We start from the raw sequence: 25,112 nt of genomic DNA, 5'->3' as shown, positions 1-25,112 counted from the left end.
GGCACTCAACTACATGTATCTAAAATAATAATTGTTCAGCTAGTGATTCTGACTGTTCTAGTCAGATCTTCCGCATGCAACCGCTCAGTGAAATGCAGGATCATGCACATATGCTGAAAAGTTCGCAATTTATCAGAATTTAGAATGGTCAACGGTTTTGGTCGAGCGCTGCAGCAAGAATCAGTTATCGATTGAATTTGCCGCATGGGCCTCCTCGAGGCTACCTCTGCAACTTTTAAAGCTATCAATCTACATCCACGATCCCTCCAATTCACCCTCTGATATCCCTGCATCCACGATGCTCAACAAAATACCCATGCCTACTGCTGCAGACATCACTCGCATGACGTACAAAGGGGCAGAGCAGCTCCGGAGCGAGCAGCGTCCAGGAGGGGACCCAAGTAAACTGGACTTTGCGACAGTACCGACCTGCTATAATTGCGATGCATCTATCATGGGTCGTAAAGTACGTTCAAATGATTATGTTCTAGCCCACGATTAACTTCGAGTCATTAGCCCTTGATCTGCGCGGGTTGTAGATCCGCTGTATTCTGCTCGAAGAATGTCAATTTTCATCTCCATTAACATTTACACACACTCTCATCTTCGGCTTTAGTGCCATACCGCGAACTGGAAGACAGGGAGGTTTGGAACCCAAGGTCACAAATTCTTTTGTGCAAAGAATAAGGTATGAATGATCAATGCTTCTGTTCTTGCCCGGAGTACACTGCAGTTCATTCATAGTGTCTGACGAATTCTATTTCAGATACATATGGAGAAGGTCCCACAAATGCAAGCCCTTCTGAAGCAATTTCCTTGGGGTCGCATCGAGACGGATGGCACCTTTGCCGAACCTATCGTGCGCGCCTATTACAATGTCTTGGGTGCAGAGGGCTTCGGCTACTGGAGCATTCCTGGAGGCTCCAACCCACACCTCAAACATGCAAGTGATCCGTCCGGTCCATCTGGAGCGCTTCGCGTCGACGATACAAAGGGATTTGAACACGGCTACATGCTGCTTTCAGATAAACTGTTGATAGATGAGACTGGCTGGAAGCTAGAGAAGCGTTTGATTCCCCGATTGGTTTTCGAGTTTGGTACGGAGCCTGAGCTTGCTTCTAAGGTGGATATCGTGGACTGGGACTCATGGTACCAGTGGCGCAATCTTCCCAAGGAATCGCCAGCCGCCTTGTTGTTGCATTACCCTCTCACCGTATACCAGCTTTTAGTGAACGTACTCCAGGTTACAGGGCCTAAAAGAAATTCCTTGGAGAGTCGTCAGGCGCTAAACGTACATTATATCGGCGCCGAAGTTGAATTGAACATGCTTCCCCTGTATGTGGGAACTTTCAGCGGTTAATCTTCTCCATGCTGACCATCATGGTACTAGATTCTCTGAATTAGCGTTGCTACTTCCTCACACAGATATCAAGATGACTTTCTTCGGCATCGCAGTCCACTCTATCGTTAATAAGGCAAAGAAGAATAGCATCGCTATGAAGGCAAAACAGAACGAGCCAGTCTATACCTACACCAGTCCTACGTCTTGCGGAGCCAGCACCCTGTCCATTTTTCTTCATGGAGATCATGAAAATTGGGACCCGCGGCTCCCCTTCCTCTCAGGAAGCAAACCGGACGCCATCGTCGGTCCGAATGCTGGGCTCACCAGTTATCCAGCGTGGCAGTTCGTCATCTTGTGTTGTCATTCTGACAACACACCTTTCGCTGTCACTGAATATGCAGAGCAATCTGCTGAACTTCAAAGAGATGCACTTCCTCAGATCATTGCCCATGCCCTCCCTCGCTTACACTCAGCAGGCATGAACGGCTCGGAGCTTCACAATCTCACGCGGCCCAGAGAATATCCCATCGCATTCAATCCGTTTCAGCGTCCTGGACAGAGAAACTTGGGCTCGGTACGATTGCCGAACATACCGAACGGGTTTACAATGAGAGTGGTCGGTAACGACGAGCAGGAGATAAAACACCCCGTCTCCGCTGGTGTCCTTGTACCGGCTTCAGACTTGAATGAACTGCTCCAGAAAACGGAGCAGTTTTCATTGAACGGTTTGGACTGAGTATCTTGGCAACCATACATGTATCTGCTGCTTGAGATTTGTCAAGGGACAAACATTACGTTGAGTAGGCAGTACTGTTCATCACGCATCCAGAGAATATGTAGCGACTGGTTCATACATCCCTGACTAGTGATGCAATGATAGGTGCATCGGGCCATTTTGACACACCAATGGGGTGGCTAGACATTTTTAGTGAACGGAATATCGGGAATGGCAATAGAAACGGCGCGCCCTAACAGGCCCTAACTTGCAGTACTTGGTAATATATACATACTGGCAAAGCTTGGATCAGTCTCAGCTTCTACTAGCACACCGTTCACAACCCAACGCAGTTCTCCCAACCGGGATTCGGATTTTGCAACTTATAATTTCCCAGCACTGCAACGCCCCCTAAATTCAGAAGAATACTTCAATTACACAACAGAAGAAGCTCAACGACCATTACTGTACATTCCGACTCTGCGTTCCACTGCGTGTCTTCTATGTCTGAGTCATTGCCTTGAAATGCCCATGCATCTTCGTCGCAGCCTCCAACTTCCCTTCCTCGAACTGTTTGTGCAGGTCGACGGCCAACCCCGCTGGAACATACGGATCGCCTCGAACAAGGCCTTCCATCGTCACCTTCGTGTATTCCTCGAGTGAAAGCCAGGAATTGGACAGACGTTGCGTAGTGCCTTCGACTAACGCGCAGGTCAAGAGACAGTAGATACGGAAAATTGGAAAGGAACTCACAGTCGTGCAACTCCGACTCGACGAGCCTTCACGCGGCAATGAGATCGACAACAATGAAACAAACGGAGTCACTCACGGAGGAATAATCTCAACCACGTGAACATTCTTCTCCTTGAGTTGAACAGCGAGTGAGATGCTCAAGCTGTGGATAGCAGACTTTGTCGCGCAGTAGTTAGCGACTCCAGTGGAGGGAACAATGGACAGTCCTGAAGATACTGTAAACAGGAATGTCGGACGGCCTTGTTCCTGTAAAATGGTCAGATAAAATAAAATAAGATAAAAAGTGCTCATACCCCAAGCTTGATAAGATGGGGGAGGAAGAAAGTGATCATCCTGACAATTGACGTGTAATTGGTGGCCAGTTCACATTCGATAGCTGATCGAAATTAGCATGTCATAGGTGCACAGTGGGAAAGACCTACAGTCGAGATCAACGGTTTCTGGCTTGGTGAAGTCGAAGGCACGTTGAATCCCACTCGAGAACAAGACAGCGTCAAGCTAGATAGCCAGTCAGTGCTGATTTGCAGGAGATAATGCTAGGGGTACATACGTCTGAATAAGTGTTGACGATATCCTCGATAGAAGATTTGAGAGTGTTACGCTCTGAAAGGACGTCAAGAGTAACACTCTTGAGTCGTCCGGTAGCATTGTTGGAGGCAACCAGTTCGTCGAGTCTTTCCTTGCGGCGACCGCAGACAATGACAGTTGGTTGAGAAGGGAGATCCAACATGGCAAGGGCAAGGGCACGACCTATTCCTGCAGTGGATCCAACGACGAGGACGCACTTAGAATCGCTGATGCTGGGCATGATAGAATAGTAAGTTGGTGGTGGTGGTTCGCTGAGAAAAGGGGGATGAAGGTGCTGACCTTTATACTTGCGACCATCTAAACCAACATCGAATAGCCACGATACATGAATAATCATCGAATCATTCGAATGATATCACGGTGTAAGACCCATCTTCAACGTTTTCAACTGTGTGTAATAAGGAATAGTAATTGATACGATGGTTCGGATTTGCTCTGCGGCATACTTGGTCCATCATGGGGATGCGTGTATGTTCGGCTCTCAAGTAATCGGTTAATTTATGATGTTGTGTCACCCTGGTTTCTCCATCAAAATTTCAACGGCACGATTTGCAATGTGCATGAAATAACGCACTTCTACCAAGCCGTTCACTTCGCACCATATATCGTGAGGAATGTATTAGACACAGTGTGTAATACTACTCATAGGTTCTAAGTTGGCAACTTGGATCCAATTCAATTACATCCATCGTAATGGCAGATGGTGACCAGCATTTACCTTCCGACGCCTCCACCCCAGTCGATGAACACGAAATCAAGGTGATCATTAAATTTAGGGTCAAATATTGATTATCTGATCAATTCGAACGGCAGAAAATCATTACTGAGGCAGATGAATTGAAGTTGGAGGGTAACGAATCGTTCCGAGCCAGTAGATGGAGTGAAGCTCTCGTGTCATACAGAACTGCCCTAAGTCGACTACCCAGACGAAAGCTGCAGCCTCCTCTACCGGAGAGCTCACAGAACGATACGTCGGATCATGGTGGTGCCCAATCGGCAAGTTCAAGCAACGTGCCAACGCGAGAGGAGGGGCCAGAGCCAACCAACATCCCCTCTGAGCTGGAGGCAAAATGTGCCAAGGCTCGAGCAGTGTTAAATGCCAACATTGGTGCATGTCTTGTAAAACTTGTATGCACATCAATCCTCGATGTTTCGAAGATCTCACTGTAATCGATCAGAGTGATTACAGCGGTGCAGTTGAATCATGCACCCAGTGTAAGTCGTCTGCAAAAACAAAAAGAATATCCATACATGTTTCGCTGCAGCGTTGCTCGACGATCCTCACTATATTAAGGCCCTGCAACGGCGGGCAGCTTCTAACGAACACCTCGACACATGGTCGTCTTTGACACAAGCACAAGAAGGTATGCTTTCCTGCTAAAGGGCATCTTGACATATCTCAAACGAAATCGTCTAGACTACAAGTCACTCCTAGAATTGCTACCCCCTACATCTCCTCTGGTGGCACAGACCAAGCGGAGCCTGCAGCTTCTTGAGCCTCGGCAGCAAGCGGCTCAGAAGAAAGAAATGGCCGAGATGACGGGCAAGCTGAAGAACCTTGGCAATAGTATACTGGGTATGTCATCGTTTCCCTCTGCAAAATGACAAGCCTGACGTTACACCATCAGGCAACTTTGGATTGTCTACTGACAACTTCAAGTTTGAACCAAATGGGCAAGGTGGTTACTCGATGAACTTTGTTCGATAGTATCAAGATCTTGAATTCCTTCAAACTGCAGTATGTATTAGAAATCACGTCATCAATGTATAATGCCTGTCGATTTTGGACTGTCGTCCCGTGTCTCAATGTTCGATGTGGGTTGCGTTCTTAGAGAAGACGGTGAACCGGTTGAACGGGTAAATCTATGTAATGCAAGTCCCTCTGTCATTTAATCTGTTTGCATAAGAAATTTTGGTGCACTTACCCTGGCAGCGATTCTGCCTCTTACTAGGGCCATAGACACAGGGCCATAATCGCGCGAGTCTTTTGACCAAGCGGCATTGTCACCAGCAATCCAAATGTGCCCCTTGGGGATGACGACATGCTCTGTCGAATGAGCTTTAAGCCCAGTCGGGTCGACACAAACTATATCGCCCGGAAGGCCAATTACCCTTTTGCAAATGATACGAGAGGGATCAACAGGTGATGTCAAGGTTATGAGCTCCCCCCTTCCAAGATGATTAGGGAATAACCGATGAGGGAGAATGCTTTCGAGGACCAGTTCGCCGCTGTTGTCAAGCGTTGGAAGCATAGAAGGACCAGCCATCTATGTTTTATCAGAAGCATTGATAACGGCTGGTTGGATTCACGAACGAAGCATAGGCCGCCCACATTTTCCTTGAATAGGTGAAAGGCGAAACCGAAATTAATGAGCTGGACGACATCAATGAATGTCCGCAGAACTAGTTGTTGAATACGAACATGAAGACAAGTAAGACCAACTCTCTTGATGGCTGGCTCTGCAAGGTGCAGCCATGATGGAGGTATCATTGAAGCAAAGCATGTCGCAAACATTAATTATGTAAATATTTACCTTGCTCAAGATCTCACGGTGTAAAATGTAAGCCTTAAAATTTAAAAGCTCAAGTACTATGTAGAGGTCCGGGGTGCTTGGCTCTGCTAACTCAACAGACGTGGCATGGTCCAGGTTGAATCAGCTCTATCGTTGCCTTCCACATGGAACCGCTCAATGAAACATAGATCATGCATATCTGCTGAGATGTTCGCAGTGTACCAGGCTGATCGATGATTAAAGGTCCTGATCCAGTGCTGGGGCGAGGATCAGTTGTCGACGTAAAATGTTGCATAGGCGGCCTTGAGGCAGCCCCATAAAGCCATCGATTTACGTCCACAATCCCCCCAACCCGCCCTCTGATTCCTGCATACACGATGTTCAACATGCCCATGCCCACCGCTGCAGACATCACTCGCCTGATCTGCAAAGACGCAGAAAAACTCCGGCGTGAGCAGCGTCCAGGAGGGGACCCTAGCAAAGTGGACTGTTCGATAATGCCAACCTGCTATAATTGCGATCTACCCATCATCAGTGGCAAAGTATGTCGAAATAGCCGCGTTTTAGTCCATGATTAACTTCGAGTCATTAGCCCTTGATCTGCTCGGGTTGTAAATCCTCTGTGTTCTGCTCGATGAATGTCAATTGGCGTTTTCATTAAATCTATGCACTCCCTTACCTTGGACTTTTCAGTGCCATAAAGCAAACTGGAAAGCTGGGAGGTACGGAAGCCCGGGTCACAAACTCCTCTGCGCAAAGAATAAGGTATGAATGATCAATGCTTGCTTGTTGTTTACCTGGAGTACAAATTTTTTTAATTGTTTGACACGGTTCCATTTCAGGTTCATATGGAGAAGGTCCCGCAAGTGCAAGCCCTTCTGAAGCAATTTCCTTGGGGTCGCATTGAGAAGGATGGCACCTTTGCCGAGCCTCTCGTGCGCGCTTTGTGTAATGTCTTGGGTGCTGAGGGCTTCGGCTACTGGAGCATTCCTGGAGGCTCCAACCCACACCTTAAACATGCAAGTGATCCTCCCCGGCCTGCTGGAGCGCCTTGCATCGAAGACATAAAGGGGTTTGAACACGGCTACATGCTGCTTCAAGATAAACTGTTGACAGATGAGACTGGCTGGAAGCTAGAGAAGCGTTTAATCCCTCGATTGGTTTTTGAGCTTGGCACGGAGCCTGAGCTTGCTTCCAAGGTGGATATTGTGGACTGGGACTCATGGTACCAGTGGCGCAATCTTCCCAAGGAATCGCCAGCCGCCTTGTTGTTGCACTACCCTCTCACTGTATACCAGCTTCTGGTGAACGTGCTCCACGTCACAGGGCCGAAGAGAAATTCTGTGGCGAGTCGTCAGGCGCTCCACGTGCACTATATCGGTGCCGAAGTTGAATTGAATATGCTTCCCCTGTATGTGGGAACTCTCAGCGGCTAATTTCAGTCTAACGACAATCACAATAGATTCTCTGAATTAGCCTTGCTGCTTCCTTACACAGATATCAAGATGACTCTCTTCGGTGTCGCGGTCCACTCTCTCGTTCAAAAGGCGAAGAAGAATAGCATCGCAATGAAGGCGAAAAGGAACCAGCCAGTTTACACGTACACCAGCCCTGTATCATGTGGAGCCAGCACCCTGTCTATCTTTCTCTATGGAGATCATGGAGACTGGCACCCGCAGCACCCCTTCATCCGAACCATATACAATAAACCTGATGCTGTCATCGGCCTAAATGCTGGGCTCATCAACTATCCAGAATGGCAGTCCGTCACCTTGTACTGTCACATGTACAATGAGTCTTTTGCCGTCACCGAATACGCAGAACAATCCGCAGAACAGCAAAGAGATTCATTCCCTCTGATCATCGACCATATCCTCCCTCAGGCCCGCTTAAATTACCATGGCTCGGAGGTTCACAATCTCACACGACCTAGAGAATACCCCATAACCTTTAATCCTTTCCAGTGTCCTGGGCAGAGGGGCATCGGTCAAACCCGGTTGCCGAGCGTACCGAACGGATTCACGATCAGAGTGGTTGGTGACGACCAGCAGGAGATAGCCCACTCCACCTCTGCTGGCATCCCTGCACTTGCTTCTGACTTAAGTGAGCTGCTCCAGAAGTCGGCGCAGTTATCGTTGTGAGCTGTTTAGGCCAAATATCCTGCACTGTGCAAGTCTCCATGAGTCACGGTCAAATGATGAATATTACGCCGAGCAGGTGATACTGTTCATTGCGTATCTTGCCCAGAGAATATGTATGCGGTGACTAGTTGCGTTGGGTAGGCGATTGCTCAGCGATTTACTCATGTAGTGACTGGTTCATATGTCCCTGACTATTGTATATGAGTGCATGGCATCGGGCCACTTGGCCACCTGCCAAAAGGGGGTTGAACTTCAAGACATACAATTTGAAATCGAGTAACCTCTTCATGCAGGGAAGGTCTACTGACGCTTGTGATGTCGTCGTTCAAACGTAAAACACTATCAGGTCGGGCTACCCTTCCCCAAGGCACTCGCCTTTCCCCATTTTCCACTTCCACCGTAATAACTTCAACTGGGATACCCTCACTTGATGATATTCTCGGTGGGGGACTACCCTTGTCCTGCTCTCTCGCTGTTCTCGCTCCCGATCATCATTCGGCATACGGAGAACTAGTGCAGAAGTACTTCGTAGCGCAAGGTCTTGCGTCTGGTCAGAAAGTCTGCATTATCCATGACGAACCCCTGAGATTTGCAAGGGAGGGCATCTGGATGGCAGGGAGTACTCTATCGACGCCTGCACAAGCCAGTACAGCTGAGGATGTGGACGACGAGAAAGCGAGTCAGCATGATGATAAGATCAAGATTGCCTGGCGTTATGAGCAGATGAAGAAGTTCCAGACCACAGTCTCGTCCAACTCGTATGTAAGTCTTCCACTCACGCTGGACGATACTGAGGTGTTCAACCAATTATAGTCTTAATGACGATTTCTGCATAGCATTTGATTTAACTTGCAGGATCCCCACTGCAGCCCTCGATGCTGCAAGACAGTCTGCTCAGCTGATCCCGATTGATGTCGATATATCTGAGGATGGCACGGCAGTAATCGAGCAGATCGAGGAGCTACTGTCGAACGACACAAACGCACACGCTGTTCGAGTATGTATCCCTGCTTTAGGATCGCCCCACTGGGGCGACATGCAACCACCAGTGAGACACAGCCGCCCGCAAGCTTGAGGAGATCGTCACTGATGTATGATAGACTGTGTTGACCTTGCTGCACTCGCTTCGAAGGCTCCTGCATCGATATCCAAACGCTTGCGCTTCACTATCTCTCGCCCCTCATATGTGTACGGATACATGGGGAGGACCTGGGTGGGTTCAAAAAGTGGGGTGGCTAACTGATGCAGCAATCTCGATGTCGGCATTTGGGGGTGAGCATTGATGCGTGTGCGCAACAATAGATTTTCTGATGTCATATGTCCAGCTGACCCCTCGCTGTCTTCTCTTTTCCCTTCCCATCACGGCATCGTTCAAATTCTTACACTTCCGGCCCCCCATACCATTCTCCCAGCCAGTGATAAATATTCCACTCTCCGCGGCCTGTCATCGGCTGCAGGGACAATGGGTGGAAGCGGAGAAAATAACCTCGCTTTCAAGTGCATGCGCAAACGTCTTATCTTTGAGACACTACATCTGGACTTGGAAGGTGGTGTGACCGAGCGGCGGACGACACCTGCCTCGAGTGCTATGGCCCTGGATGCCGGCATGGCGCATGAAACGATACCCGCCACTATCCTCGCCACTGAAGGCAGAAAGGGTTCCCTTGCAACCGTGGAGGTTGAATTTGAACATTCCAAGGACGTAGGGTCTGATGGGCCTACTCGGGCTATGGCCGATATTACTGCTGATGACTCTCTTGTTCCTGCAAAGCCAAAGAAGCCAAAGAAAAAGGTGGCATTCCGTTCGGAACGTCCTGATTTGTATGATTTTTGAAACGACTTTATCTCCGTTATCCCTGCACTTCTCTTCTCTTATAATATGAAGAATAGGCATTGGGAAGTTCCTTGATTCGTACCCGTGAGTAGTGCTCCTCACACATGCGTGCTTCCATCAGCGTGGCGATGACTGCCGGAGTCTAGCGGAATGGAGTACAGTATACCCCGTTATGGCATCTCAGATTGACGACCATGACATCAAAGGACATTCTGGGAATGGAAAAAGTGAGTGTCACTTTATGACGCCTTGCAGTCAACGACGGCAACGCTACATATCGACTATCGAGAACGTCTGTCGATCGAAAGACAGATGGGAACATTGACCCTCGTTACGTTGGATCGACGAGGAGATATAGGTCTAGAGAGGTAAGTATTTGATGTCGTTAAGGAGGAGATATCGTGATCAGTCAGTCACTCATCGTAAAACAGGGCTCTGGCAGTTGGCATAATTAAATAGCCATAAGATGACGTGTGAAAATTAGATTTGAAGAGCTTTCACCCTGCAGTACTGTGATGGTCATGAGTAACCAGGTTGCAGTGATGGAGATATGACCAACCCGTATCTCACTCCGAGTTATACGCTAATAATCAAAATTTATGGGAAAGAAAACGTGTTTTATGTAACAACCTGAGAGTAAGCACTAGACAAAAAAAATAGGTCGTTTCTAGCTTGAGCTTCATGTTTCACTGAGTCGACGTAGCATTCTCCGTCTGGCCATTACAAGCAAGTAACCATTAGATCAGTCATGTAAGTCAAAGTTTTATTATGCTCCTTGTTCTGTTGACAAGCTTCTTGTCAGGAACGGCCATCCCAACGTGCTTGTACCCTCTTCACGATCAACGCCAGCTTCACCAAAAGCTGGTTATACACCATACGAAAAACCACTACCGCCCATGCCACCAGTTAACTATGCCCTACCAAGACCAACCAGTTGGATAGATGGACCTGGTGAGATTTATCATTACTTGGCTCTTACATTAATTGGTGTTTTAATTCATACTTGATGGTTGTGCTTGTTTGAGTCCTCGGCGCTTAGTACCACAATTCTTTACTTGTTTTCGACGTTCGTTACTCGACCTTTTTTTGCTGACCATTATCAAAGATCTAGACCATCCATCAACCGCTTTACCGCCTTCCAGCTCACTTTCTCCCAATCACCACCCCGGATCCCGCTCACGCTCACCGACACCATCTGTACCTGGTGAATCTGGGACCTGGTCCCAACATTACGGTACTCAGAATTTAACCAATATGAGATTTACTGCGGATACTTCAAGTCTGGACGAGTCTCCATCTGCTGGCAATCCCCTGGTACCAGACCATTCGTTTTTACAAACACCTCTTGTGCGGTCGGTCTCCGAGGGCGAATCTTCTTTTCGTTTAGACTCATCTCCAACACACTCATTTGCGCGACCTCCCAAGGTACCGCCGCTACCAGATCCTTCTCAGTTCCCAGACCCATATCCCCAGCGTTCCCCATATTCCCGCATGTCTGATAGGCTCTCTTCCACCCTACCTGCTCTCTCTTCTGAAGGTTCCTCTTCCGCATCCACACGTTCGTCTGCATACACTAGCTCCGGAAGTGCACTAACGTCGAGTGATTATGGCCATGTTCACGTCGCTACAGGAGAGGACGAAGAGATTGGTGTCGCAGTAGGAATCACATCCGACGACGTGGACCAGATCTTACAGACTAAGATTGTTACACCTTCGTCTGCAGGAAGGACTCCAATAGACCAAACCAGGTGGTCAGAATACTCAGCAAGTATTCGATCGAGGTCATCTTCCATCGGGCAAAATAACACTAACAGCATGCATGAAAATGGCATACCACGCCTTCGGGAAAACCCTAGCTTTGACATGGGTTGGCAAACAGTAGATGAAAGAGATGAAGTTGGTTTGACAAGCGACGAAGAAACTGACGACCTAGGCGAGGAAGATGACGAGGTTGACGACAAGGAGGAGGAAAGGACATCTGCGGTAGTGGTAGCTGAAGAAGGCCGCGGCCTCATTGTTAGAGGCGAAGGTATCCCAGTTGTCCAGCTACGTGTTGATCCAGGTGAGTACGAGTGTCATTTACGACAGAAATTTATACAACTCGTGACGCTCCCTTCATCAGGAACTACCCATCTACTTCTTGGATCGTCTAGCACGCCCGGTACGATACCGACTTTCCTGCTAGGCGTCTTACCGCAAATATGCAATACCCTACTCGCACTCGACATTTCTGCCAACTTCTTGAACGCGGTTCCTATTGCCCTTGCTTCATGTGAGAACCTAGAAGAGCTCAATGTCGCGTCTAATCCTGTTCGAGTCTTGCCCGCGTTCTTGACTAACCTCACGTCCCTGCGTGTACTCATCGCGGATTCTACTGGTATTGGTAGCCTTCCCGATTCATTATGCGTGCTCGACAAGCTTCACACCCTTAGCATTCGGAGGAACAAAATGCATTCCCTCCCCAGCTGGCTGTGCCTCTTGCCTTCGCTGCAGGAGCTTTATCTTGATGGCAACCCGTTCCAGGGTCCTTGGCAAGCTTTGGTCGAGCCACTGCTCGCTAAAACTTCAATGCCACTGTTTTATCCGCCCTCGACACCCATTATCCCCCCTTCTCCTGCCAGCCTTGCTGATTCATCTGTGGGGCCAGAGACCGACACGGACTCGGAGCCTACTAGTGCGGGTCCGGAAGGGCCATCATTATCTCAATTTGATGACGACACTATTACCCCAGCTCGAGCTCCATTCCTTGGTCGTTCCGCAACCTCCCCGCCAACGCTACCCCTCCCAAAGGCTGTTCCGCGGGGTTTAACACGCACCAAGACTGCTCCAAACGGATCATTTTTCAGTTCAAAATCGCGCCCCAGAACTGAAGCGGCTGATGATGGTCTGAGGGTATCGAAGCGCGTAGAAGATTCAGGTTACTACACAGATCACGATCTGCGGAGAATGAAGAGCGCGGGGGAACTACGCTCATCTTTCGATCAACATGACTCTCAGATTTCTTCGCAGGACCCACCCATCGTTACCCCTGCCCGCCCAGCGCTCCCGACCTCAGCATCCAGCTCGAATTTGCTTACCGTAGCGGGTGGCTCACCGGAATCCGATCGCTTGAACGTACCCAAGCGGTACGCCAGTCTCGGCGTTTCTTCGTCAGCGCCTACCCCCACGCGTAATCCGCGGCCATCCTTACCTCAGGCACTGTTCGATCCGCCTTCAGGCACTCTGGAGCCCACAGTTCCTGAGTCCTCGCGTATCTCTGCCGTCGAAACTATTTCACCGGCGACTTCTCCGCGTCGACCGCTGTCGCGTGATCCACCTCATTCTTCACCAAGTTATGGGGAGAGGAACAGCACTGCAAGGCAGTCTCAGTCTCACTCCAAGGATAGAGAAAAGAGCGGGCGATGGGGCTTCTTGAAGAAAATGTCGATGGGGAAGATGCGACCCGGACCCGATTCTCCTGTTCCTCCATATCGCCCGACCACTACGTACAACCGCACTTCTCAGGCCGAGTCGGGGATTGTATCTACCTCCAATCCCACGACACCGTTCTCAAGCACGTCGCCTCAGATTGATCTTCGTTTTTCTACTACGGAATTTTTCGGGCCGCTCACGGGTGGCGCTCCTTCTGTCGCGTTGTCCCCACCAGAGCTAGAGAATGAGACCGAGAACGAGACTCCAACCTCTGAAAAGGCTTCTCCCATTCCGCCGCCTGCTATACCTGGCAGTTTCCTTATTCCATCATCTTCTCCTGTTCCACGGTCATCCAGAAGAAGGAGCTTCTTACCGGTCGATGATACAGCGACTATTCCTTCGTCGTCACCTGTACCCTTTCTGGAACGCCTATCAGGCGGTGATAACGCGGTTGAACACATGTCATCAAGTCCAGTCCCAGACTCGGATAGCGTCGATTTTGCTACTCGGAGAGAGGAGGAACGAGCCCGAGAGGCATACACGCGAGCTTTACGCTCCGTTATGGCGTACTTGAAGGATATGAACGATCTCGGCACGTCCCAGGGTGGTAATACCATCAGCATGTATTCCGGAGCGGAAGAGAGTTCGTCGAGCGGAATGCGCTCGCGCAGGCCGACGATTATTGAGAGGGCGAACTCTGACACGTCCGCGATGTCGACGATTTCTCGAGCAGGATCCATGTCTGCGCAGCTACGGTCTCCTGATGCCATGTCCAGTTTGCGCAGTGGGACGGCTTCACAGACGGTCAGCGTTGCTGCCTCGGACTGTTCTCAAGAAGAGCGGAAGTATAAGGATGATAAGAGTAAGCGTGCACTTGTGGTTCGAGAAATTGTTGAGTAAGGAGACTTGATTGTCGGCTGTGGCGGAGGTACTAACTGTGATATTTAAAGGACGGAGAAGACGTACGTGAAAGGCCTTCAAGAACTTGTTGACATATACATCAAGCCTAGTGCTGCTCCTGTCAACCTGATCAGTGGTGTCGGTTCTGGCAAAGAAACAACCATCCCCTCAGCAGAGAGGAAGATCGTTTTCAGTGGCATCGAAGCGCTCTTTTCATTCCACAAGGAAAGCTTCCTTCCGTCGCTGGAAAAAGCAGCGGCTCCGCTGCTACAAAAACCTCCTGGAAGTGAAGAGTTGGATCCTGACGGTCAATTGTCTGTGGAGGTAGCGACGGCTGTGGCTGGATGCTTCTTGAGATACGCTGCTTTCATGAGGATGTACTCGACATATATCAAGTAAGTACATGGATATCTCGTGCTCCGTTCTTTGCTGACAGAGTATGCACAGCAACTTTGATAATTCTGTCCAGCGCATCAGATTTTGGTCGACAGACAGGCCTGTCGCGGGAAACACCAGCCCAGGCTCTACCCTAACACCCTCCTCCAGCACTACCCAACTTGCTGGGCTTGGTCTTGCTATCTCGTCTCCTTCAGTCCCAGTCGTGATGTCTGATCCATCCTCTCCGAGTCATGCAGCACATTTAACGTCTGGACAACGGAGACGAATAAAACAGTTTCTGAAACGTTGCCGCATGAATCCTCGCCATTCACAACTCAACATGGAAGGCTATTTACTTTTACCAGTTCAACGAATACCACGGTACCGGCTACTAGTAAGTGTTCGCACTGGTCCGTGTATGACACGACTAATTGATCGTCTGTCCAGTTGGAAGAGCTTTTACGGAGCACTCCACCATCGTATACCTTTTTGGATGACTCGTTGGATCGAGCCCTGACAGAAATATCTTCGCTGGCAAATAACATGAACGAAGGCAAACGAGAGTCTGAATCTCGACGAAAACTTGTTCAATGGCAGTCAAGAATACGAGGCAAATTCCCCAGCCCTCTGGTACAACCACATCGGTGAGCTATGAACGCAAGCACTAGCTTCCAATCCTCTGACGCTTCGATCAGACGGCTAATCATGGATGGACCTCTACTACTCACTAGGGTGGTGCGAAAGACGGTCGTTTCATTTGAGACATTCAATGCTCAGGGGGACGCCTCTGCTGTTCAAGTTGACTGCCTAGCGCCAGAGCTTAACCCCCGGCCTCTCATCGGAATACTGTGCAACGACCTCCTTGTTCTCTGCAGGGATCCTAGCGACGGGAAGGATCCGATGTCTGCAGTCGACCTGTGGGCGGTGCTGCGGATGCAGACCTTGCCCCAACCAGCAAGCATCGTCCATGGAACTGGTAAGTTGATCTTTGAAATGGAGGAGTTTTGCTTATTTCGTCATCGGCCCTAGTTTTGCGCCTGGTTGACAACAAGGCTATCCTGTATTTCGATGCTCCATCACCTTCTGATGCTTTGAACTGGTTTAGAGGTAAATACGACCACATACCTAAACTCCCATTTTAGCTGACAGCGGATCTTAGCCATCAATCTGCATATACCTTCTGCGAAAGCATAGACACTTACTTAGGTCCCCATCGCGCCTAAAGCCTAGTACCCAGCCTCTGCGCATTCGTTTCTAGCTCGCTGGATGGGCACTCTGATACGTATATATACTGTCATTAAGTTTCCTGCATGTTGCATTCAGTTTTCGTCCTCAACATTATCTTCCCACTGTATTTCACTCATTACGCTTTTAACTCTCGTATGGCTAGGTAAAATAGACAAACTTAACTGAAATCAATACAAGTCCTGAAATTTGAAACTCATTCTGCTGTGATAGACGGCTTTGTCGTGCTTCAAGTTCGATTTCGCATCTCAATTTCAATTTCGATCAAACTGTAGAATTTTGAAATACTGCACTGTTGGTAAACTAGATTCTTGATCAAGACGAGTATGCATATAAATACTCGTTTCTACCAAGGTTTACTACATATAGGGTGCACTGTTCTTTGTCTACAAGGACAAAATCGGATTTTGATCAAGTTGACTAGATATTATCATATTGGTAGAGTTGGCAGTGACATACAACAAATAACCAGGTATGTCGGATAACTGGAGGCTTACAAACAAGTGATATAATTGACGGTAATCAATGGGCTCCAAGTATTATTGCAAGTACAATTACACCTACGAGTGAGGTGACGTTAGTGATGTCAAAAATTCCCAAGTGGAGCAGCTATACTTACCAGCCATTGCCAGAATGCTTCCATCTTGTTCTTTGGTGGGGGTTCGTCATATGTATCCGCCGCAATCTCAGCTAGATCGCTCTTGAAGTCCATGTCCTGTGCGGCAACGGGCTTGGTGCCATAGTAGAAGCGAGCGCCAAAGTACATGATTGGCCAGGTAATAAGAAGGATATAGTTGGTGACGAAAGTTGCAGTATTCCAATTTCCTTTGAGGAACACGCTCCATCCGCTAAACTAGAGAGTGAAGGAATAGTCAGTCTAAACAGTATTAGCGGATATGAAAATTTGACATACGAAACAGACAGTGATCGTTGAGACGACTCCCCACCACGCAGCGTATGGCTGGAGATTTGTGTAGTAAGGGAGCGTCTTACGGTCGATGCCTTGGACCTGCATGCCCTTGTAGAAACGGAGGTACGTCACCGAAATACCAAACCACGTCATAAGGCCAGCGACGGCTGTCATGTTGGAAAACCAGTCAAACACCGTGCCCGCACCCTTGGACACAGCCATGAAGGCAAGAAGGGAGAAAGAGGCGCAGAAAAGGACAGCAACGTAAGGCAACCCACTGCGTGTAGTTTTAAGGAAGATCTTGGGAGCATTTCCTGAAGCTGCAAGACCATCTACGAAGTGCGTTAATTTCGATGAGTTGGCTGCCAAGTAAGTATACGTACAAATCGCACGAGACGAAGTGTACAAGTCACTAGATGATGCGGACCATGCCGAGGTCAACAAACAAGCATTGATAATCTGTTTTGAATAGCGATGAGAAATTTCGAGGTAAAACAAGCAAGCTATGCGCGGCTTACTGAAGGAAGAGATTTAATTCCGGCTGTTTCGATAGCAAGGACGAATGGAGACGCGGCAGTTCCACTGTTCAATTTAAGATATGGGTTGTTGGATGGTACAAGCAGACCGATGACAAGTGTTCCACCGATGTAGAAAAGCAATATACGGATGTATACTCGACGGATGGCTTTGGGCAAGGTACGACGAGGATTCTTCGCTTCTCCAGCAGCAATCTAGGTGAGATTCGTGAGGGGTGGATTGACAAGCCTAGAATATAACTTACAGCAACAATCTCGGTTCCAATGAACGAGAAAGCAGCTTGTGTCAAGACAGCCCACCAGCCAAGGAATCGTCCTTTGGCACCTCCGATGTTATTATACTGAACAAACGGTCCAGGATTTTTCCAGTAACGGAATCCAATGCGGTCGTGGTCTGGGCCACCTCCTAAATCGAGGACTATACCGAGAATGATAAGACCGGTGATTGTGAGGACCTTGATGGATCTGTAGTAATATCAGAATACGAGATCGGGATATAGTCCTCGGTACGCACGCAAAGATGAATTCCGCCTCGCCGTAAGCGCCAGCACCGAGCATATTAATGGTGAGAACGACGACAAGACACATGACGACCCATACTGAGTCGTTGACAGTTTGATTCCAATAGTTCATCAATAATGCAGCAGCAGATAGCTCGGCTGGGACGACAAATGTCAGGAGGGGCGCTAAGAAAATATATTAAACTCGAGTACCAGGTGCTAAAAAGTAAGAGGTCAGTAATTGCAAGAAATGAACGAGGAAGAATGGGACATACAGACAATCGTCCAGTTATACCAATAATTCCAACCCATTGCAAAAGAGAATGCAGGGTCAACGAAGCGCTCGGCCAGTTTGATGTGACCACCAGGTATAGGCAGGAAAGCAATCTACGGAAATGAATATCAGATATGTGATCTGCATCTGGGATGTGCGGCAAGCACACCATTTCTCCCAAAGTGACCATGACGGAATAGACGATGGAGCCCATGACCACATAGCCGAGCAACAAACCGATGGGGCCTCCATTCGCCAGAGAGTTTGCGGTCCCAACAAAAAGACCAGTACCGATGACACCACCAATACTTGACGGAGATGAGAATTCACCAGAAGAAAGAAGAAAAATGAAACACACCTGATCATAGCAATGTGACGATTCTTGAGCTTACGTTGGAGGGTGTGCCGCGGGGGGGACTGAACAGACTCTCCATCATGATCTGAGACATCAGAGAATTCGCCTTTGCTATTGTGATAAGCAGTAGGGTCTGTCTTTTCGGTACCCATTGTGGTAAGCGCTCGCTCACTGGAAGGTAGGAGGAAAGAGATAAGACTTGAAGCCAACCACGGCTCACAGATATATGAGCGTCTGGGGGAGCCGTGGCAGTGACCTCCTTACGGTACGGACATTAATGGGACCTGTTGAAACGCCACGCATCCGATAAGTGACATACCCGAGTATTAACCGAACGGAATTAGGTAGGTCAGGTACCGTATAGTTACAACGATGCTCCTCCTACCGTAAATTTGCTCAGAAGTTGCTGGAAGGGGTATACTGTACACATAATAGCATCTACAGCATCGGAGGGAGGGAGCCTAGAACCTATCCTTACATTGCACGTATGTCAGGAGTAGCGCTGTGCAATCAGAGGCAGGCAGCTGGCTCATTGGCGTCGGTTAGTGGTTGCTATGTATCCGTAGAAGATAGCAGTCTGTAAAAGCATGAACGTACAACATTGTATCTCCATCATAGTTGAAGACAGCCACGGTATCTCCATCAGAAACGAATCAAGTTTCCTTCCCAGTAAATGGGCTAGTCGGAAACCTACCATTGGGACTGTCGATAACCAAATCCATCTAGAAATTTTGCTCTTGCCGGCCAATTCTGCTCATGATGTTGATCAATTATTTTCAGCTGCTACTACTACAGCTAGTGGTAATTGGATTTTACAGGGTCGAGACATGTGGCAAAGACTTGGCAAATGGCCCTTCTTCAAATTCATGTGCAATTTGCCGTTCGCACGACTGAGATCGATGGATCAGGTTGACATACATAGTATGGAGGCCCGTGCGCGTGGAGACATGCCTATAATTATGATCCACGCAGCGGATCTTGCAGCATCTTGGAGCAAGCCTGGACAGCTGCGATCACGCCCGCGGAACTGTCACATGTCACATTTGGCAATGAATTTGCAGTGCCGTACCGTAGCTTGATTACAGCCTCAGCCTGGATATCAGACGTTTAAGGAAAGTAAGATGAATTTGGGGCATCGGGGCGAGCGCAGTTCCTGTGGGTACCCCTCAAAGGTTTCGAGGCGAACAGCCTACTACGGGTATAAACTCGCCGCGACAGATTTCAAGCATGTGCTACTTATGCCAAGCGGTGTGCCTGCAAATGGATAATATTAGATGGTTTACTGCCTGAACGGAAAAGACTCAAGGATGCAGACTGCTACTAGAGATTCTCTGTTGATAATGCCTGGTGTTCGAGGTGTAGCCTCACGGACTTGAAAATAAATGAACAGTCGTCACATAAGCCTCAACTTGTCACGGCAACGGTCCCACTTGAAGCTGAAGCTTGAAGTTTGATCGTGAGTTAGCCCTTGACGACATGCATCATGGTATGTGGGGACATTTGTATGGTGGTGAAGGGAGAGTCGGCTTACATAATACGAGGGCCCCGAGCGTGTGGTCTGTCCCACGATCGAGCATCTCGAGTCATGATTACTTGTAGTCAGCCAATGAAAATCGTTGTAATTATCTAGTCCCATCCAATGGTCTTGACATTGCTGTCGAAGAAATCCCCTTTGACATTTACGCCATGGCACTAGCTACATGTCGACGGTTGTGCTGAGCGTGTGTATACCAAAGTATGGTCACACGAGCAATTTTGGAGTTGTAGACTTGACAGCACTCAAAAATTAGTTCCGACACTGGGTCCGATCTTCTCGTTACGGGGCAAAGTTTTCTCATTCGAATTAGTCTCCCCGAGACCCATCAAGGGAATATAATTATTCCTTCGTATTAAAATTTTGAATTAACAGATATTACACAGAAAGTCGAAGTCCGAAAACCGAGGGTATGAATAATGTATACGCCACGAGAATGTTACAAGGTAATTCACTGCGACCAGCCCATTAAAGATCCCATCCAAACGGATAGACCGCGCCACGATGGTGGGGTAAAATCGATACCCGATGCAGGATGTGATCGTGAACGACGCCTAGCCAGACTACGGTCATGCAGAGGGTTGACCTTTGCTGTCTTGTTGCTCTCAAATGACCCAGGATCTGATGTGCGGAACAGGGGTATAAGCGCAGGTGCTAGTTTGCGGGATGGGCCCTTGGTGCGCGCTTTCTTGCGAGGCGGAGGAATAGTGCTGCCAGTATCAGCGACAGGCACCGCAGGATTAGGGGAATTCATCGCAGGCAGGAAGTTCTGAACTAGGTCATCTTCTCTTCGTCGCTTTAGTACCCCTCGGTGGGGAGTGAGTATCATAGCCTGTCTGCGGGTATCCTGTATGAGTTCGTATTCTCCCCGCTGCAATATCCTGGGTCCTTCTGGTATATCTTTGTGCTCGTTCATGTGGAGCAACGCAGAAAATGTGCGATCCCCTGCTTGCATTGGGATATCTGACAGGTTGGGGACATTTGCACAGGTTGCTATGTACCCGTTCTTCAGCTCCTTCAGGGCAAGATAGCGTTCTCGTTGATGTGACCTCTCTATATGGTGGACGTATGGCGAGTATCCGTCCCGATCCCGCTCCCGGAGTAGATTGCCTCGTGCTATACCTCTACGTTTCTTGGCAAGCAAATGGTGACGAACCGCGTTTATTGGTGAAACCTCGCCCCTCTCGACCAGTTCAGCGTGAGGAAGCCCGGCCTCACGACAAACTTCAATGTTTTGTTGCCGAATAAGTGCGGCGCTCAGGGAGAGAGGTCTAACACGAACGGGAGGGGGAGGAACTTCAGCATCGTCTGGGAGATCTGAATACCACATGTGTACATGATCGCGAGGATTGACGAATGGTATTGCTGGCAATGAATGAACAGTGGAGGAGACGCTAGCAGACGACGAGGATTCTGTTTCACGACGAACGCGTTTTGAAGGTGGGGAGTCGGATGAAGCAAGAGAGGCGTGGGGGGAGGGAGAGGGGCAAGATTCTCTATAACGCTTTCGTCCCGCCAATGAGGGTGACGATTCGTGGACTGCAGTCGGAGAAAAGTCGATCGCGCGTACCGACGTGATAGATGACGTCGATGGTCCCGCTTCAGACACTTCTGCACTGCTCCCAATCGAAAGTAGTGGTCGAGAAAGCGCTTGGTCAGGACGGGATTCTGCCAGAGACTCGAGGAATGTCCGAATAGCAGTCTCCACCTCTTTTTTGCTCTGTCCAGGTACAACGACGCGTACTGGAGGAGAATCTGAATTCTTAATCCAGGTGTCCTGCAAGTCATGGGGGTGGACAGGCGGTACTATCTTTTCCTCCTCAGGCTCCTCTTCATAAGGCGGAATGTATCCCGTGCGAGCTCCTTGGGCCCGACGCTTCCACAACTCATCTCTCCGTTTATTTCGCTTAGTACGTTGTACGAAAGCTTCCGTCTTCTGAATTTCACTGGCCCGAGCACCGTGGAGGTCAAGCTTGAATGCAAGCAAGCGTTTCTCGAAGCGAAATTCTTCGTCCTCCGCCTTCTCTAAACCCACAGATTCGTCGGGGTTGGTACTTCGGCTTAGTTGGAAATCGATAAATGTAACAGCACCATCCCCGCCGATAAGAACGTGACGAAGTTCGATATCTCCATGGAGGATACCTCGCGAATGGAGCATTTCAAGCCCTTGCATAGCACGTTCTTTGAGGACATCGGGCATGGTAGGAGAGGCCTCAATCCAAAAACTTTGATGAGGTAATTCCATAGCAATGCTGATAGCGCCTGGCAGGATGTGAACACCGATGATGCGAGGAACGATGACGCCTTGGAGGGGCTTCAGGTATTGTTCTGAGCTGTAGAGAGTCATCTGAAAGACAGACGTTCAGTATACGAATGATTGGCATTATGTGCACGAACCTCGGAATTAAACCCGATCCAATCCGCTTGCTTGTCCAGATTCCATCTATGTCGTGTTAAGTCAATAATAATGATCACTTGAGACATTTGCTCACCGTCGACTGATAAAAGTGATCTTTTGTCCGGCAATAACACCGGATTGTACATAGGCTGAGCACATCGAGCCCTCTAAATCATTGTGAGTAAGACGAACAAAAATAGCTCCGCGAGAAACGCACGTCGTAGGGATAACAATGTCTCTGTTTGTTGGATATCCTCACGAGCTGCCCATGCACATGGACCGTGTGGCACATATATTGGGATATCCTTAGCTGAGTTTTCGTGCAATGAAGACTCGCGCTGCAAAGTAGAGGACCCCTCTGGTGGCGTTGAGTCCTCGTCCGTATCGCCCCAGTCTACCATTGCTGCACACCTCTCCACATCTTCTTGACGTGGCGTTATACGCCGCCAAGGACTCAGGGAAGCTGGAGGACGGTAGGGCGCAGTAAGGATTTCGAAGAACTGCGAGGTGTGGTCTATGCCTGATGGCACGTTGTAGTCGTGTGGAAAGATGGATGGTGCGGCATATGTAGGAAGTCCATTTACTGATTTCTCGTCATGGCAGCTTGAACTCGGAGATGGCATCCGAGAGACTGGCAAGGTTGGGTCCGCCTCCGACTGTGATGTTTGCTGTCGTGCTAAGGTCATGAGGAAGCGAGGTTAGATGCAAGGAGGGGAACGGAATGAAGATGTTGGAGGGTGTGATATGTGATTCTCATCGTCTAATTATGTTCTGTCCTTATAATCTGCCGTTGAAGTACAAGCGGCCACAGCGCAACTTAAGCGTATCCACACGCTTCGACGGCATTGTTTGTGGTTTGACCATCCTCAACACCTTCCTTTTCCGGACAAGGCGATGTCCACCGTAGTGATTACCTTGTTCTTCGTCGGAAGCAGATGGACGAAATAAAGATTATGAACAAAACTACAGTGACTACAGGTATAAAATATACATACATGCCTATACAATTATTATCAATGAGGTACAAACCCGTAGAATAAAATTGCGTGCCATCCAGTACACTTGTGGGTGAACAAGTACACATACACCACAATGCTAGGTTTTGTGACAAAATACACCAGTCAACAGAAGAATCTAGAGTCATGATGTGAACGCCCATCCACCAGGCATACTTAATTCACGGGATTTTTTGGACATCAAAAAATGTTCAACGTTCGGGTCGTCCAAGGTCTTCAATTCCTTCGTGGACATGACAAGTACCTGCGATGGCAGTCGCGGAAGGGAGTAAAACGGGCCCGGATGTGGCCACGAATTGAGGTCCAGCGTGGATACAGGCGATGTCGTCTTCTTCGGCACAGGTGCTTTGACATGTTCGTTAACTGTGGCGTCGAAAGGCACTGCTGAATGGAAATCGCGCAGTCCGTGGCAAAGCGCGTCGGGTGTTCCGTTTGGAGTATGGGCAGTACATTCCAGAACGCCACAAACCCTTTCCCCATCTCCGACGCGCAAGTCCAACCAACTACCCATCATCTCATACTCTTCCACTGACATCCCAGGAGACTCCCATGAAGTATTAGAGGTCGTATGTCGTTCAGCTAGCCATGCAGCTAGGGTAACAGAATCTGATGATACAAGACTACCGAACGAAACTCGTGTGGCGGGGGTATCTTCGGTCAGAGAACCCGGGGAAAGTGGGGATGAGTTCTTCGCAAACATCATGTAGTCACTGGCAGATGGGACCGGGTCGCCGCTGCGATTTATCATCTTTTTATCTGAACGCCCGCGGGAGAGTTTCGGAACCTTGCCAATGCGCGAGACAACGCTCTTGACACTCTTTAGGCCACTCTTGACCGATTTCTTGAAGCTCTTCCACGAACTGGAACCCTTTTCCACATTCGTCTGTGTTTCTGTGGTAGAATGCGAGCCCCATGGCTCTGGTGCGACAGCTCCACTACGTGAGTAAAGAGGTGAGATGGGTGATTCCGGTATCAATGGAGGAAGAATGCGATGCCGTACGGCAGGTGACCATGGAACATAAGGACTATTCGGATGGTGGAAGGCGGGAATCCAATGGGGTCCTTCATACACCTTTGTGTTCTTAGTTTTACGAACAACCACTCGTCGGGTGGATGAGATGTGGCTAGATGAATGGCGGAACAAGATATTGGCTGGGAGGGAGTGGGAAGACTCGTTACGACACTGACTTGCAGGCGAAGGAGATGTTAACGAATGTGTGGTTGAAAAATTGAGAAAGGAAGGTAGCTGCAGTGTGGATGCAGATGACAGAGGAGGAAGGGGGCGAAATGACTCAATATTGCGCCGTGAGCGGTTGACGTGAGTAACGGGTTGGTTAGGAGGAACAATGTTCTGTTGCTCCTCGGGGGGCTTCTCAACAGCAACAGGCTTTTCCAATGATTTACACTGTATCCTTGAGGGAGCGTGGGGCAGCTGGATTGACTATTCAGTGATATTAATAGGCCAGCCCGCGAGCAGGTTTTTTATTACATACAGCATGATTCACCGCCGGTAGTGTCTTGTCCGCAAGGGGTGGACGAGATGCCCGCTCAGCCTTGCGCTTTTTGACTTTCCTAACCTTAAGGTACGGCTCACCGTCGAGGGTACATGTTGATACCGTAGAAGCAATTTTAGAAGGAGCGCTGATCTTCAAGACCATTTCGTCAAGTCCAGCAAGACGTCCAGAATAGTGAAACATGAATGAATGTCGAGCGGTAACGAGCGTTAGGATTAGAAGACTAGGCAAAAGAGAAACAAATGGATGAAGGGC

General features: G+C 48.8%; 11 protein-coding genes across 11 annotated transcripts; 6 read left to right on the top strand and 5 right to left on the bottom strand.

Annotated features, from left to right (window-relative positions):
• Window positions 1–28: 28 nt before the first annotated feature.
• BJ212DRAFT_1573533 (uncharacterized protein) lies at window positions 29–2,078 on the top strand (the record flags this gene model as incomplete). Its single annotated transcript, XM_041342090.1, has 5 exons — window positions 29–466; window positions 517–564; window positions 617–688; window positions 767–1,335; window positions 1,391–2,078. Exons 1-5 carry the CDS (start codon window positions 299–301, stop codon window positions 2,076–2,078), a joined length of 1,545 nt encoding a protein of 514 aa, XP_041199415.1. The 5' UTR covers window positions 29–298.
• A 480-nt stretch (window positions 2,079–2,558) lies between these two features.
• On the bottom strand, window positions 2,559–3,618 carry BJ212DRAFT_1259605 (NAD(P)-binding protein; the record flags this gene model as incomplete). Its single annotated transcript, XM_041330041.1, has 6 exons — window positions 2,559–2,758; window positions 2,811–2,836; window positions 2,887–3,056; window positions 3,104–3,186; window positions 3,233–3,308; window positions 3,361–3,618. 6 exons carry the CDS (start codon window positions 3,616–3,618, stop codon window positions 2,559–2,561), a joined length of 813 nt encoding a protein of 270 aa, XP_041199414.1.
• A 280-nt stretch (window positions 3,619–3,898) lies between these two features.
• Window positions 3,899–5,446, top strand: BJ212DRAFT_1318380 (uncharacterized protein). Its single transcript, XM_041334313.1, has 8 exons — window positions 3,899–4,005; window positions 4,055–4,157; window positions 4,212–4,526; window positions 4,577–4,613; window positions 4,664–4,762; window positions 4,816–4,974; window positions 5,027–5,261; window positions 5,324–5,446. Exons 2-7 carry the CDS (start codon window positions 4,092–4,094, stop codon window positions 5,104–5,106), a joined length of 756 nt encoding a protein of 251 aa, XP_041199413.1. The 5' UTR covers window positions 3,899–4,005; window positions 4,055–4,091; the 3' UTR covers window positions 5,107–5,261; window positions 5,324–5,446.
• BJ212DRAFT_1475493 (peptidase S24/S26A/S26B/S26C) lies at window positions 5,202–5,889 on the bottom strand (the record flags this gene model as incomplete). Its single annotated transcript, XM_041339241.1, has 3 exons — window positions 5,202–5,261; window positions 5,324–5,665; window positions 5,713–5,889. 3 exons carry the CDS (start codon window positions 5,887–5,889, stop codon window positions 5,202–5,204), a joined length of 579 nt encoding a protein of 192 aa, XP_041199412.1.
• Window positions 5,890–5,915: 26 nt separating this feature from the next.
• On the top strand, window positions 5,916–8,210 carry BJ212DRAFT_328343 (uncharacterized protein). Its single transcript, XM_041342931.1, has 5 exons — window positions 5,916–6,453; window positions 6,504–6,551; window positions 6,605–6,676; window positions 6,754–7,322; window positions 7,374–8,210. Exons 1-5 carry the CDS (start codon window positions 6,289–6,291, stop codon window positions 8,050–8,052), a joined length of 1,533 nt encoding a protein of 510 aa, XP_041199411.1. The 5' UTR covers window positions 5,916–6,288; the 3' UTR covers window positions 8,053–8,210.
• A 157-nt stretch (window positions 8,211–8,367) lies between these two features.
• On the top strand, window positions 8,368–9,886 carry BJ212DRAFT_1260011 (PAXNEB-domain-containing protein; the record flags this gene model as incomplete). The annotated part of the gene is made up of 4 exons (XM_041330080.1): window positions 8,368–8,810; window positions 8,866–9,100; window positions 9,153–9,324; window positions 9,378–9,886. The coding sequence occupies 4 exons, from the start codon at window positions 8,368–8,370 to the stop codon at window positions 9,884–9,886; spliced, it is 1,359 nt and encodes a 452-aa protein (XP_041199410.1).
• A 728-nt stretch (window positions 9,887–10,614) lies between these two features.
• On the top strand, window positions 10,615–16,016 carry BJ212DRAFT_1318349 (uncharacterized protein). Its single transcript, XM_041334312.1, has 9 exons — window positions 10,615–10,837; window positions 10,992–11,948; window positions 12,009–14,193; window positions 14,248–14,592; window positions 14,645–14,969; window positions 15,023–15,219; window positions 15,271–15,551; window positions 15,605–15,682; window positions 15,735–16,016. Exons 1-9 carry the CDS (start codon window positions 10,783–10,785, stop codon window positions 15,767–15,769), a joined length of 4,458 nt encoding a protein of 1,485 aa, XP_041199409.1. The 5' UTR covers window positions 10,615–10,782; the 3' UTR covers window positions 15,770–16,016.
• Window positions 16,017–16,406: 390 nt separating this feature from the next.
• On the bottom strand, window positions 16,407–18,547 carry BJ212DRAFT_1259300 (amino acid permease/ SLC12A domain-containing protein; the record flags this gene model as incomplete). The annotated part of the gene is made up of 9 exons (XM_041330012.1): window positions 16,407–16,673; window positions 16,734–17,062; window positions 17,114–17,189; window positions 17,249–17,461; window positions 17,512–17,731; window positions 17,781–17,952; window positions 18,042–18,153; window positions 18,210–18,348; window positions 18,399–18,547. The coding sequence occupies 9 exons, from the start codon at window positions 18,545–18,547 to the stop codon at window positions 16,407–16,409; spliced, it is 1,677 nt and encodes a 558-aa protein (XP_041199408.1).
• A 599-nt stretch (window positions 18,548–19,146) lies between these two features.
• On the top strand, window positions 19,147–19,915 carry BJ212DRAFT_1318335 (uncharacterized protein). Its single transcript, XM_041334311.1, has 3 exons — window positions 19,147–19,285; window positions 19,347–19,649; window positions 19,711–19,915. The coding sequence occupies exons 1-2, from the start codon at window positions 19,152–19,154 to the stop codon at window positions 19,504–19,506; spliced, it is 294 nt and encodes a 97-aa protein (XP_041199407.1). The 5' UTR covers window positions 19,147–19,151; the 3' UTR covers window positions 19,507–19,649; window positions 19,711–19,915.
• A 465-nt stretch (window positions 19,916–20,380) lies between these two features.
• Window positions 20,381–23,013, bottom strand: BJ212DRAFT_1475490 (uncharacterized protein; the record flags this gene model as incomplete). The annotated part of the gene is made up of 4 exons (XM_041339240.1): window positions 20,381–22,276; window positions 22,327–22,372; window positions 22,422–22,494; window positions 22,545–23,013. 4 exons carry the CDS (start codon window positions 23,011–23,013, stop codon window positions 20,381–20,383), a joined length of 2,484 nt encoding a protein of 827 aa, XP_041199406.1.
• Window positions 23,014–23,467: 454 nt separating this feature from the next.
• Window positions 23,468–25,040, bottom strand: BJ212DRAFT_1475489 (uncharacterized protein; the record flags this gene model as incomplete). The annotated part of the gene is made up of 2 exons (XM_041339239.1): window positions 23,468–24,784; window positions 24,837–25,040. The coding sequence occupies 2 exons, from the start codon at window positions 25,038–25,040 to the stop codon at window positions 23,468–23,470; spliced, it is 1,521 nt and encodes a 506-aa protein (XP_041199405.1).
• Between the last annotated feature and the right edge of the window lie 72 nt (window positions 25,041–25,112).

This window comes from Suillus subaureus (genome assembly GCF_016647635.1).
Source record: "Suillus subaureus strain MN1 chromosome Unknown BJ212scaffold_2, whole genome shotgun sequence".
Taxonomy (NCBI): Eukaryota; Fungi; Basidiomycota; class Agaricomycetes; order Boletales; family Suillaceae; genus Suillus; species Suillus subaureus.
Note: the sequence above shows the minus strand (reverse complement) of the source record. Positions and strands in the feature narration are given on the sequence as shown.